Here is a 13658-nt window from a genome sequence, read left to right as displayed (position 1 = left end):
AATGTGTTTACACAAAAAAAAAAGAAAAAAAGACTGGCAAATTTCTTAGAAAAATAAACACTACAATGGCACAGGACAATTAAGGGGACATACTAAATAAGTGTTTTTTTATTTTCTACCACAGAGCCATTGGGGGCAAAAGTTATAAAAATAAGTGTGTCTGTATTCAGAATTTTAAGTAAATTAAACTGGTTTACCCATGTTACCCCAGGGGAAGAAAAGGGCAGGTGGGCTGGCAAAAAAAAAAAAAAAAAAAAAAAAAAAAAAAACATACCAAAGGAAAAAAAATTGGCACAACATCACTTAAACAACAAGGCAGGTGTCACTCTGCCACAAACAGGCTGATGATGGGCAAGAGCGAGGCTTCCTCTGTCCACATCTAGAACAAAGTGGCAAAGTCTGGTCACCAAGTAGCAACGGACAGGGATGCTGGTTATCGGTGTTACCACAGATCACTCTGGATGAGGCGGTGAGGCTGCAGGTTGTACACATCACCCACGCCAGATCTCATATAAGCTCATCCCCATAGTTAGTTCACCTTATCCTGGAATATGTAGAGGTTGTTGGTCGTTGCCACTGCGATGATGTTGTCCTGGGGATGCCAGGCAGTGTGAAGGATCTTCTTGTTGAAGTCCAAACTGTCCACGCTGATTTCATCCTTTTTGCGCTTGCCACCTGCACACACCTTGCGGGGTTTGAGAACCTGCATGGGCTTGCTGTTTTCTCGGGACGCCTCCAAGGTTACATCCCGCCTGTGGCCACGGTCAAACATCCGGAAGAAGTTGTTGTATGAGCCAGTCATCACCACGCTGATAGGGGCATATGGAAAGTTTGAGAGTCTTAACACAGCTGTTTTAGGATAATGTCCCTAACAAAAACATTTGTGTTTTCAGTAGTAGGCTTAAACTGAACTTATCATTGGTATACAGGTGATGGACAAATAATTTGATAATAATGAAAATAATAAATTCGTTATTATATTAAAATTTATTAAAAATAAATATTACATATTAATCAAAATGACAAAACACTTCAACACAGGTGGATAATATTCGAGTACCAAAGGATGAATTTCTAAGCAATATAAGTGCAATCAGCAATCCAAATCTCACAATGTTACACAGTACAAGACTAATAGAGATTCAGAGTTAAAGCATCTTTATCCTGATTTGCAAACAAAAGGGCTAAATTTAATACAAGGGCATCAGTCCAAACACATAGGCACATAACCACCGGCATGTCCTCACCTGTCATTGCCATTCCAGCAGCATTCAAACTTGTCAAAGATGCAGTCATTCTCATAGAGCGAGCACAGCTTGCTCCTCAGGTACTCATGAACCTGTAATGATCAGAGGCAAAGACTCACATAAAATCAAATTCAATTATGTAGATGGATAATGTGTAAGTTTATTAGATAATCTATACGTTTATCATAAAAGGAACATATGGAACTTATTTCTATACAAAAGCCAGTGCACAGCAAAACTACACATTTAGGGTACCTCCTAGTGGCCACTATGTGAAGTTACAATGAATTATTTAAAAAAAAAAAAAAAAAAAAATTTAAAGTTAGAAAAGCTGTGGCCTCTCTGTTAAGACAAAAAAATATATCAGTAGTATTACAGACAGACATTAGTATTTACATTGATGTAATTTTTGGTGCAACTCTAACAAAACAAATTATCTGACTCTGAACAATGCTAACTTTATTCAGAAACTGGTTCAAACAAGGTAACATACTTTCCCCCAAATGTAAATGTTTAGCCTTGAAACCAAATTAATCTAGAGAAACAAAACTTTGTTTAGGTTCAATTTAAGTGGTGTAATCCCCTGTGGGGCACTAAAATGACGGGAAATGACCAGTATCATTCAGGGTGTTGGACTGTATCTGCTGCTCTACACTTTATGGGGTCTGTAACAATGGGGCCATCACATGTTAATTCAGAGTTCATGATAGGTCACTCATAATCTGTTTACAAGTGTGTTGCAAACTTGACAACACATATTGTAACTGTGCATCTGTTTGTCAGTCTCACCTGGTAGGTCTCCACTGGCCTATTCTCCATGTTCAGGTCCCAGATCTTCACAGACAAGTAGTCTCTAGTCATCATGTAGCGTCCATTGTGGCTAAACTTAACATCTGAGATTGAGGATATGATCTCAGAGAAGAAGGAGCGATTACTGGGATCTTCTGGCTCCTCAAACACTTGTCAAAAAAAGGAGGATGATACAAAGATAAGTAAAATGACAAAGTCAAACTGCTGTATTCTCAAATGCTCCAGTCTGAGAAAGCGTAGTTCAAGGGGCTTAGCATATTCAATCTAGTGTAAAATCCACCTGTCGAAGTAGAGATAAGGTGATGTTAAGTGAACAAAGTGGGTACTCACATTTGGAGTGCTTGTCACATAGTGCTGAAGCCCTCATGTCACACAGACGGATGGTTCCTTTGCTGCTGCTGTAGACAAAGGTGTTACACTGATGAGGATGGAACTCTGCTGCTGTGATCACCTCTGTTAGCTCCTCCATGTTGGCTGGTTTAATGTCAACAATATCTGAAAAGCACAGGGTTAAGAGGAATACCACTTTCAAGAGATTAGGACCACAACACCTGGTAAACATGATAGGGTGTACAGTGTATTTTTTCAGCACCAGAAGTTGTGCCCTGAACAAGGCATTTGCATAGGGGAAAAAAACATATAAAAGCATCTGACTATAATGTACCAGTCCAAAAGAGAGTCCTGTAGAGAAAAGCAGTAGGGATGACAGTTAGTTAGCTAGACAAAAGATACTTCTTTGTCTTGTGTGACAGTATTATGCTACCCCATGGATTAATTTATATTGCTTAACACTGAGTTTCATGGTTTAGGCAGGTACATAGACAAACACGCCCAAGTGCATTTGAGGATACTGAAGCTGCGGTCAGTGATCTCGAGGTGCCAGAGGTTGATGCGGAGGTCATCTGCAGACAGGTAAGTCTCATTGTCACTGTTGACTGAGATAGAGTTGATATGGTAGGTGTGGGCATTGGCAAACACCCTCCGTGGACTGGCTTCCACCATGAGGTCCATGGGTATTAACACTGGTACCTGAGGTAAGAACAAACAGGACATAATTTGAAACTGATGGCAAACAATGTTGAATTTTGACACTCTGAAATAGATTTAATAACCAGAGCATGCAACCAGTGTGTAACACAGTATTTTATGTATTCAATTAGCAGGGTAAAATAGTCTATACAGGATGCATGTCAGCTGCTTCAGGCGAGTCTGAAACAAATTTGAGGAGTACTCACATTAGCTCAAAGAGCAAGTGTATTGGCACAGATTGGGAGTTGCAGTTCTCTTTGTTAGCAACAGAAAATGTAGCCAAACTGGTAGCCCTTCCTGACTGCTAACACACCCATGTTTAATACTTTTAAATCCAAGGTTGTCTGTCGTAAGATTTGGAATAAATGGTATTTAGCCATGAAAATTTAAGATAACAAGTAGTAGCTTCTCCTACAGGTTAGATATACAACCATTTATAGCTTGGATATTATACAAAGCAATCACCTGTGCGGATGCTCCTTGGTAAGTAAACATAACCAGTAATAGTAGGTAAAGCCCCACCACACCTATATTACACACCAGCATTTTCAGTTATTTTGGCTCATGAGACATCTTTTCAGGACTTTGTTAGTCATGTACAGGCAGTGCTCGACCAGTTTTGTCACACCTGTTAGGGCAGGGAGCTTAGACCCAAGTGATTCTTTTACATACATATCATTTGGTGACCTCAACATACATTTTTATACAATTCATAACCAGAATTAAAATGTCAGCAGGACGAGAAACCTGAGCAGTCTACATCAAACAAGGAAGTATAAACTATAACCAACTATTGGAATACCCATGTTGCCAGCTTATTCTGCTTCATCATGTTTTGAATAGGTCACATGGATTATAATGGATGTCTTTTCACATATAAAAACAGGGAAGTCAACTTGCGCAATTGATTGTGTTTACTCCTCAAAACATACTGACATTTCTCATAGTGGATGTGATTTCAAGAGTAGAAACTGACATAGAGTGACACTAAAGTTGCAAAGGAAGCATGCTCTTCAGCAGATTGTAATTGTTACTTTATGTTTATCAGTAGATAACTTATTGCCCCCACCCCTGCTCTTATATTTCATACTTGTGGTGGTCTTGGTTTAATGTACTAATAATTAATTGAATTTACAATATAATTAAGTATCAAATATAGGGATTGTAGGGATTATTGAAGTTCTATGTAGGAACCCTGGTGTGGTTGAATAATTCCACTCATTTAAATACTTCTCAGGTTGTATTTGATTTAAGTACTTACCCGAAGAGACGTGATAGTGTTGGGGTCTTTATAGCGGCCATCCTCCTCTTTGAGATTATAGCCCTCTGGTCTCTTATCTCGTTCACTGATTTTCCACAATTTAATTGTCTTATCTGCTCAAAATGGAAAAAGAGAGGAAATTGCTACATCATATTTTCTGAAATATTAATCCCAGTTCATTTTCACATTTACCTGTTAAGTGTCCAAAGAGATAATTTGTTTCTCTGTTAGAACCAGTTTTAATTACACTTATGTGTATCTAAAGTTAAAGTCACCACAGTTTGTTATTAAATATCTGGTTATGTGCTCAAGTAAAAACGACTAACTGACCATTAGTTGACAACAGGAACTGAGCAGCATTCTTCTGAGGAAGCCAGCGAATCTTGTTGATCTTCTCTTCTATTTCCAAACTCTTCAAGTAGTCAAACTCTGGCTCATGGCTCTGGAAAGTGCTGTAAACATTGTATTCGCTCCGAAACTGAGGCTGATTCTTATTCTGCCATGCAAAGTATCAGACAAAAATAAAAGGAGATTGCATTAGACAAAACAAGTCAGTGTGACGATTTTTGTTCTACGTTTGATGAGTTTCATTTCAAAAGACATATGAATATTTCAAATAACACTGGCAATTACTTTTATGAAAAAATTTGACTTACACACACGAGAGAAAGAAAGAGAGAGAGAGAGAGAGAGAGAGAGAGAGAGAGAGAGACTTTACTTATCTCCTAGGGCAGGGGTCTGCAACCTTTACTATTAAAACTATTTGGCCCCTCTCCCACAAATAAAAATCATCTGAAGCTGCAAAACCTATTCGACCCTTAAAATGAAGATAACACAGCGTTAAAGTTTTATATATAGTTATACTATACTATACTATAAAAGAACTATAGTTTATTGCATTTAGGAAATTATAGAACTACTAAAAACATGACATTTTATAGCTGTTTTTACCTGTTATAACAAAGGAAAACACCAAACTCTTATGAATAGGAGAAAAAAACACTGGCATGTGTATGCTTACTTTTAAACAAAACACAGAATTATGCAGGCCTATTTAAGTCCTTCTCTTATTTGTGAAGGATTTAAAAAAAAATAGAAAAGTAACCCACTTTGAAATAAATATATACAAGAACAGGCTAGTTCTTTAGTTCTTTCCTCTGAGACTTTTTTTTTTTTTTTTGGATTTATATATGGTTAACTCAAACTCAAGATTAGCCACCTATTGGCGGCAGGAAGAGGCGGTAGGCTGGAAATGTTGCTATGGAGACGTAAGATGTGACGTATATTTTAGTCGACGAAATATTATCAGTATCACCTCGATCTCCAAAATATGAGGTGTTCTCTTTAAAAGAAAAATAAAATAAAAAATAATCCGTTATTTATTTTCATATCATTTATTATTTTTTCAAAGCTAGAGGGAGCCACTGCAGAAGGACTGAAGAGCCGCATGCAACTCCAGAGCCATGGATTGCCGACCCCCGCCCTAGGGGAAATTCATGTGTCCATTAGCTCATTGTTGAAATGTAAAGCGTATCACTAGTTAAAATCTAAAACTCGCTTACACAATAGTTTCCAGAATAAAATAATCTATTTTTAAACTTCTGAGTAATTGAGTTCAGGAGTTAATCTACTCTAAAATTGATAGTTTGTGGGAATAAAACTCAAAAGAAGACAAACATGCAGCTGTACCTCTATTTCCTGCTGGAAAATGACTACACGCCCACCCTTGTCTCCTGTGGCCAGCAGCTCCCCTGTGTGGTTAAACTCAACCGTGGATATGATGTCCGCTGCAGAAGAAACACAAACACAACAGACTTTTAAACTTATATTCGTAACTATGTCATTTTCAAATTGGTGTACAGAAATAGAACAACCTCTTTCCAATACTAAAGGCAATGAGGAACGTCTCAGTTAATCCTGACTAACCCTGTGAATTACTGTCCGGGAATCAGAGCGCACTAGATAGATGAGCGTGTAGGCCGGAGATGCAGACGGATGTCAGAGCATGTAGAGCAGACGGAAAATGATCAGTAACCTAGTTTCTCTCTTTTCTCTCCCCCCTCACTCAGACAGCATTACATATTTCCCCCAGCAGCAGTATGTTGTTTTATAAACCAAAGCACGCTTGTTCTCTCTCTCTCACATGCACGCACGCACGCACGCACACACACACACACACACTTAACCCTTTGCTGCCCATTGGAGCAGAAAGACAATACTGGAAAAGGTTGTTTTTGGAGGCCTTTGTGAACGATGCACTCCCTGAAGCCAAATGTAAACGCTAATACATGTGAGCTAGCAGTTAGACTACTTGGAAGGACATACTTAAAACTGCTCTTACATTAGGGCAGCAATGAACTTTTTATCTAATTAATCAAATTTTTCATCATCCATCAGCTATCATTAAATGCTTATTTTAACAATTTACTCAACAAAATGTCAATAATAACCTGCCAAGAGGTGTCTGCCCTTAGCAAAGATTGAATTTTCTGATTATGAGACTGCAGTGTTAATCAGTGAGCCAACTAACAAAAGAAAGACATGTAAAATTCACATTTTGTAAAGGAAGAAGTGTGATTTCCCATACACTGAATATTTTAGCTGTGTGAGCAGTTGTTGAGTGCGAGAATACATTGTTTGGTTAGAACATGTTAAAATTAAAGTGTAATTTGTAAGTTTAAGAAAGGGGAACTTAAAAAGGAATTGGGTTAGGTTAGGTTTACTGTGGACATCCACATCTCTGTGTGTGTGTGTGTGTGTGTGTGTGTGTGTGTGTGTGTGTGTGTGTGTGTGTGTGTGTGTGTGTGTGTTTGTGTGTGTGTGTGTGTGTAAATGTATGTAGTTACACTACGGTGTGGAAATTTTCCCACTAGGGAATAAACTCATGACAACATTGGTGTTACTGATTAATGTCAAATATTGCCCAGAAGGTGCTTTTGGTTTTCACTTTGACACCAAATCCTCTGTCATTGTCTTGTGGGTCAAGCCTCCTCTCATCACAAGACTGCTACTCTGTGATGCAGCTCTGCTGCTGCACGGAGCAGACACTTTCAGTTCATAATTGTAACCTCTGCCTAAGTATTGATGACAAGTATTTTAGAAAATTAGTTTTTTTTAACAACGCTACCGTTGATACAAGTTATGCAACTGCTATTTCCCCAAAGTGATTTAATTCCGATTCAGAAGGTCACAATTTAATGTGATTTCTGATTCAATATCATATAAAAAGGTGATGGAGCAGCTCCACCAGAGCAAAAATGAAATCCTGCAACTGATGGAGGAGAAAAATCACCAATTTTTTGAACATCAATTCATAGTTCAGTCATTTTTTTCATGTAGAAATGCAAAGATTTTGTTTCCAGCTACTTAATTGTGAGACTTTGCAGCTTTTCTCTCTTTAATGTCACTGCAAACTAGTTAATTTTTGGGTTTTGGACTGTTGTTTGACAAACTAAGACCTGTGATATCATCACCTTGGGCTACGAGAAATTGTAATTGTCACTATTTTCTGAAATTTTACATTAGAAAAACCAATACTCAAGAAAATATTTGGATTCATGGATACTAAAAACAATAGTTTTATGCAGCCCAATGCACTACAAACTACTAATATAAATATTAAATTTATTGTGATTTGTGGGGAAAAAAATTCAACTATACTTTTAATCATTAAATAAAATCAATTAATCAAGCATGTGACAGAGCCAAGCTGATTTGAAATTAGTGAGGGTTTTGAGGTTTAGTGTTTTGCTCAGAGGATTAATTCACAAAAGATTGATTCACAACATCAACTTATGCATCAAGTAACATGCAAAAAAAAAAAAAATTCACCTTAAAAGTCGCCAGTCACTGGAGATATCCTTTGAGCAGCACAGTGAATTAAATTATTTTTTTCTATTTAGCTATTGTTAACATCTTTAAGATGAAAAGGCAGGTTTATTTTAGTGGATTTAATCAATGTCTGAACATCTGGATCATGAGTTATCAGAGAACCAAGCTAAGCAAACATTAGTGGCAGCTAGGCTCACAGCCCCTCTGATACATCCTGTGTCTGCCGTATAGCATCCTGAGAAACATTGATTTTAACAAGAAGCAAGAAGCTAAAGGAGCTTAATTCAGTGTTTTTTACTGGATTTAATCACGAGGTCTGTTTGTTTTGGGGAGGAGACCTCTGCGGATAATTCAGCTCCCGGTAAAACCTGACACTGAAGGACTCCTAACCAGGTGCAGCAGACTGCAATGACAGCAATGTTCCCACACTACTTCACAACGCAACTGAGCTCATCTTCTGTTATTGTTTTTATTAAGAAACCAAATGTGTGTTTAAATTTAAATAAAAACTGGAAAAACTGAGGTGTTCTAAAGCCTTTGACCACTAGTGTGTTTGGTTTGTATTAACACTACTTTTATTTATTTATTTTTTTTTAATTTTTTTTTTGGGGGGGGGGGGGGGGGGGGGGGGGGGGCATTTTGCCTTTAATTCGATAGTTGCAGTGGGAGAGAGACAGGAAAGTCGGGGAGAGAGGGGATGACATACAGGAAAGAGCCACAGATCGCACTCAAACCCGGGCTGCTGCAGTTAGGACTAAGCCTTCTTTTTTTATTATTATTATTATTTTTTATTTTTTTGGGCTTTTTGTGCCTTTAATGTCTTTAACAGGACAGTAGAGAGACAGGAAATGGGGAGGCAGAGAGAGGGGGAATGACACGCAGGAAAGGGCCATCCAAAGCGGGAGTCGAACCAGGGGCCAGCTGCAGCGAGGACTGTAGCCTCTATATATGGGGCGCCTGCATAACCCACTGCGCTACGCGACGCCCCTGTACTAAGCCTTCTTGATACACGCTCTACCAGGTGAGCCACCAGGACACCCTGTATTAGCACTACTTTAACAAAGATATTACACCTCCAATACAGCCAATAATTCAGGAAACAAGCTGGTGTCAGATAAAAGTAAGAACAGAAGGCAGGAGAGGAACCACTCCTTTCTCTCTACTCATCTGCATGACTATCACACACAGAGAGCCAGTCAATTTAGTGCAGTGATGAAGCTTGGTTACAGTTAGGGTTAAGACCCATCGAATAACTGTCCAACCGCAGGGAGTGCGCAGTTGAAATGCACAGCATTACAGCTCCTCACATCATAACATTGCTAAATCATGCTTTATCTAGCTAGTGGAAATGGAAAAAATGAGGAAGACATTAAGCTGCTAACTGCTCAGTCACTGCAAGCTGCTGTGTATTACCTACATATTACAGACATACATATTTCCACCACCATTTTCTCATCCATGCTTTAAATTTATAAATATTCCATTTTTGGCAGAGCTCATACCCTCAGCTACGTCGTCATCGATGGCTCCTTTCACCTGAGAGAAGCACCACTGCATGTCACCTCCAGGTCCTGCAGAGATAAAAAAAACAAAAAAAACAACAAAAAAAAACATTCAAGTAAAATTCTGGCTGGTTGCAAGTTATATATTTCATTTGAAGCATTCCTATGTTCAGCTATCAACTATTGTAGTGTGCATCAACTATGATTTACAAGTGGTTGAGATAAACAAAGATGGCCAGGTTGCAAATTCTAATTATTTTTTAATAACGGAAGAGAGTTCCTCAGCAACAATCGAGGTGGTGTGTCAAAACATACATGTGTTTGGACTTCTCTTGCATGTAAATGCAAATAGTTCAAAAGAAGTAACTCCTCAAAAGATTTTGTTTCAGCACACTGTCACTCTCAGGCAGAGTAAATTAAATGATTTTGGAACTACAGACAGATGGCAGACCTGTTGTGAAAATTTGTGTGGTCACACATGTGCACATATCCTCTCACAACTTCTGCAAGTCTAGCCTCCAAACAAAAATGAAATCAATCTCACATGAGACATTTCAATCTCTCCTAAAACTAAAATCTATCTGAAGATACTGCTCTACACATGATAGGGCAGTTATGTTATGGGCACACTAAGTAGCCAACAACATACAGGCCATTTTGATCTTAAATATCTTTACCATTCAATAAATGTATAAATGCATCCATTAAATCTTAACTGTAGAGCCTTGGTACTGTGGTTCTCACTTTCAGATAAAAAGTAGATTATGTATTGTGATCATAAAGATTTTATTTTATTGAACTCCAGATTGTTGATACAATAGGTAAATTCAGTCTCGACACATCCTTCTTTTTAGGCCAGGGCAACTGTTTTAGCATTATGAGATGCTCTCACACCAGGCTCCAATGTTAAACATCAACAAGAAAAAACATGCTGCATTGATTGATAATGACCTCCATCACTCGCCTCAACAGGTTCTTCATCAGCGTGTATCATTGCACAAGTAAGGTAGCTGAATTCCGCATAATTTTACACATGATCATTTCTGTTATTACGCAATTAAAACTGGTCTGATTTGTCAATAACAATGTCTGCACATAGTGGAAAAGCTCTGCAGAAAAATCAAGGACATTTATGAGTCACTGTGCCTTCATCATACACTTACTCTGAAATGAATCATGATTTAATACAAAATGCCAGGATAGGGTTCAAGTAAAAAAATGTAGCATTCTCACAGATTGGCAGCATCCCTTGCAAGCAAACAGGTGTTTTAATGTGCAAATCATCTCACCAGTTTTAATATGATGTGTTTCCATAAGATGTGTGAAGATCAGTGTCATTTCCCCGCCCAAATGAATGGAATGCAAGTACTAAATATATTATTACCAACCTACTTTATGATTTATGATTAAACAACTATTAATGTCAATTGGCTGCATGCGACTATAGTCCCTCATAATTTTATTAAGTATAATTTTTCACATTCACTGCTCTCGTATCAGCTGATGAATGGAATTTGAATTGCAACGTTAGGCTTAACAAATACTTACCTATATGGGTCTTATTTGAGGGGAGTGATTTTCCCACTGAAGTATATTTGTGCCCAAATACTCGGTCTCTGACTCTTCAGTCCTTCCAGCCATTGCACATAATATTTAACAGCTTGATCAACCTGCAGCAGGCCCACAGTGCTAGCCTGCATGTGGGCAATGTCAAAGTTTGAGCTAACGTTAGCTCGCCTGGCTTGTCAAGCCAGTCGTGGCATGTTTGAGATATATATGCACTGGAGTGGAAACCGTCAGTTCTATTTGTTTCATTTTCCAATCTAAACAGCAAGCCAGATACTCTCAATTTGCGGTTTATAAGACCCATGCACAAGTCTGACAATCAGCCGTTACGGCTACGAGAAGTTAGCCTAGGGTGTCACGGATAGCTGTGTTTAGCTAACACGGAATAAGAGTTAGCTTTCAAAACTGGTGCTGGGCCGGTGATAATGGTAAACATCTATCATTTGTTAGCAGCAGCTGGCTAGCTAGCGTTAGTCGGCAAAGACAGGCCAGATGGACGACGACACTCCAGTTTGCTAGCTAGCTAACGTTAGCATTAGCTAAGTTCTGTTAGCTAGCTACCGTTAGCTAAACCGACACTCACGGTAGCTAGTGTTAGCGAAGCCTTGCAACCGTAAGGACAGAAAGCTTGTTGGGACAGAGTCGCGTTGCTAAAACGCCGGTCAGTCGGTGGTGTTTATGTGTGTAATGGTTAAACTGAATTACCTGCCATGACGAGACAGACAGTGGAGCTTGCCTCAGTCAGTCACGATCCTGCTTCCCACTCCCACGCGCTGGTTCGTGGGATCTGAACTTTTTCTTCCGCTGAATCTCCGCTGTTGTGTCTGCGCAAACCTGGATGTCAGGCGCTAAATTAACCGTAAAACTGGTTATTTTATGACTCCCCTCCTTTGCTTTCCCGCTCCTCTCTCTCTGTTGTTTCTCCCTGTGTGTCACTCACTCTCCCCCTCTGTCTCTCTTGCCGCCGGCTACTTCGCATCCCACAAGTCACTTCTTCCCCACCCCTCCACAGCCTCTCTGCACGTGAACTAAAGGGTTTTTATAATGCGCGCGCACACAGCATGGCGGATGCACTGCCGCGCGCGTGCACATCGATGGACACCTAGCTAGGGATGAAAGAGTATTAGACTGTCCTACTCAAACAGTAACACTGTTACTTTATTCACACTTTACTGAGCTATAAATATTTTTTTGTTTTAAAAAGCACTCAACAGAAAGTAGGACTATATACTGATCATTTGGACATTTGGTCACAGTGAAAGCAGCAGTGTGGCTTCCTGAAGTATCTGGGCTACAGTATTTCAATTTGACTGCACCTTCATAATCAACCTTCTCCAATTCATGAACACTCTCCAAAGCTGAGGTCTATAGTGTGTGAAAGCTTTCTCAAATTGTAGCCTATGTGCACATAAAGTCTAAACACAATCCACCAATATATGTGCATACATCACCTTTATATATCCATACATGTATTCCAGGTTACCATGCATTCCTTCACTACCATATAATTCCTGTACAGACAGTACAATCTGTCAAATAGCTACTGAGAACCAGAGACAAATTCTTTGACTTCTACTTGGCCAGCTAAGTTTATTTTGATTTGGAATGATTTCCTCATGAGTGGAAAAAGCAGAATATTAAAAAAAAATTAAATAGAGAATCTTCCTGGCTGAAGAATTCTTGACTTTCCAGAAGTAGTTGAAAAGTACTTCATAAATAAGTTAATTTCCTGATTTTATACTGCACAAAACCAGGAAAAAAAACATTCAGCAAATTGAATGTGTAAGCCCAGTCATCATCATCATTGTTGCACCATTAACCTCTTCTGCTCCACACTGGTTAATATGGCATGCTTAAAATAAAAAGATAACTTCTGATGTTTTTATCTGTATGATCCTACAAGGAATGTAACCTGTGGAGTTTCTTGGGAAAGTGTCAGTGACACAGTGCAATAAGGGATTTAGTTCAGTGACACAGAAAAGTTTAGTCTTTGTACAGTAAAACACAGAACACATACAAGGAGTTAAACATGAAGTATAAACTATTTTTGTAGCATATCTCAGACAAAAAATGTTTGGCTGTGAAATGCTTACCTGTTTCTGTCAGTGTTGCAAGACAATCACAGCAATTATGGATATAATGATTCTGGCTTCTCTGTATTTGAGTTGATGAGCTGACATAGAGAAAAAGAGGAGAAATTACATACTGTAAGAGACACTACTTATTCCAAGGAACTTGTTAGTACTTTTCTGATTAAGTAAAATCTGACAATAAATCTATCTATAATGTATCATTCAGTGTGTTCAGTGTGGACATTTATTTGCACAGATTGCCATATAATAGCATTATTATAATGGAAGCCTATTCACATTCTGAATATTTATCTATATGCGATCCACAATTGAAATCAAT

General features: G+C 38.6%; 1 protein-coding gene across 1 annotated transcript; it reads right to left on the bottom strand.

Annotated features, from left to right (window-relative positions):
- Window positions 1-245: 245 nt before the first annotated feature.
- Window positions 246-12214, bottom strand: LOC111238473 (serine/threonine-protein phosphatase 2A 55 kDa regulatory subunit B alpha isoform-like). Its single transcript, XM_022768008.1, has 10 exons — window positions 11952-12214; window positions 9681-9749; window positions 6037-6134; window positions 4678-4843; window positions 4348-4460; window positions 2909-3086; window positions 2388-2552; window positions 2037-2206; window positions 1248-1339; window positions 246-809 (listed from the first exon to the last, which is right to left on the bottom strand). The coding sequence occupies exons 1-10, from the start codon at window positions 11956-11958 to the stop codon at window positions 530-532; spliced, it is 1338 nt and encodes a 445-aa protein (XP_022623729.1). The 5' UTR covers window positions 11959-12214; the 3' UTR covers window positions 246-529.
- Window positions 12215-13658: the final 1444 nt, after the last annotated feature.

This window comes from Seriola dumerili, unplaced genomic scaffold (assembly GCF_002260705.1).
Source record: "Seriola dumerili isolate Sdu_G_001 unplaced genomic scaffold, Sdu_1.0 BDQW01001387.1, whole genome shotgun sequence".
NCBI classification, from domain to species: domain Eukaryota; kingdom Metazoa; phylum Chordata; class Actinopteri; order Carangiformes; family Carangidae; genus Seriola; species Seriola dumerili.
This window is presented reverse-complemented; position numbering and strand designations above follow the sequence as displayed.